The 726-nt window shown below is 57.2% G+C and overlaps 1 protein-coding gene across 1 annotated transcript in view; it reads left to right on the top strand.

Moving 5' to 3' along the window:
* Positions 1–141, top strand: part of LOC308167996 (glucagon receptor-like) — a gene marked incomplete at both ends in the record, with an annotated part of 9717 nt that extends 9576 nt beyond the window's left edge. Inside the window, one exon of the mRNA XM_080542475.1 lies at positions 70–141. Within this exon, the coding sequence (XP_080398601.1) occupies positions 70–141 (72 nt within the window). The remainder of the gene's footprint in view (positions 1–69) is intronic.
* Positions 142–726: the final 585 nt, after the last annotated feature.

Below are 726 nucleotides of genomic sequence, written 5' to 3'. Positions count from 1 at the left end.
GAAAATGAATGTAAAAGTTAATGTAGACTGATGAATATCTCTTCCTCTGTGTCCTCTCCCTGGCTGCAGGTGAAGACAGAGCTGCAGAAGAAGGTGTGTGGCTGGAGGATGGAGATGGAGGTGCTGTGCTGTGGACAGTGACTATCCGTGGCCGAGTCCCGGGTGGAGCCCTTCTCCATCGCCACCATGGCGGGCCGCACCGCCTCTCCCTCCTCCAGCACCACCACCCCCACCCGTGCCCTGCGGCAGCCAGACACCTCTCCCTCCCCTCAGACCAGCCGGCACCACCACCCCCCCGCCTCCTCCGTCACCCCAGAGTTCTCCCTGCCCATCCACACCACCACCACCGCCGTCACAACCACAACAACAACAACAACAACAACGATGACATCAACGACACAAGACAAGGGCGTGGCGAATCACGGGGTCCAGCTGGGTCAGAACGAGACACCCGGGTCCAGCCTACAGGTGTCCTTCCTGATTCACCTGCATGAACCTATGGAGGCTCCGCCCAACGCCATCAACGCTGACTCAGACTGAGGGGCAATCCATGGAGGCCAGCGGTGACTGGTGGAGGCTGATGGAGGCTGGCGGAGGTAGGAACCAGAGGACGGGTTCCATGCATGACATACCGTTCCATGCATGACTTCTACCTCCACCAGCCTCCCCTGGTAGATTCATTGTGTGTATAGATTAATCTATATGTTTATGAATTTCTTTGTATTT

The sequence above is a fragment of the Nansenia antarctica genome (assembly GCF_963989245.1).
Source record: "Nansenia antarctica genome assembly, chromosome: 11".
Taxonomy (NCBI): Eukaryota; Metazoa; Chordata; class Actinopteri; order Argentiniformes; family Microstomatidae; genus Nansenia; species Nansenia antarctica.
Note: the sequence above shows the minus strand (reverse complement) of the source record. Positions and strands in the feature narration are given on the sequence as shown.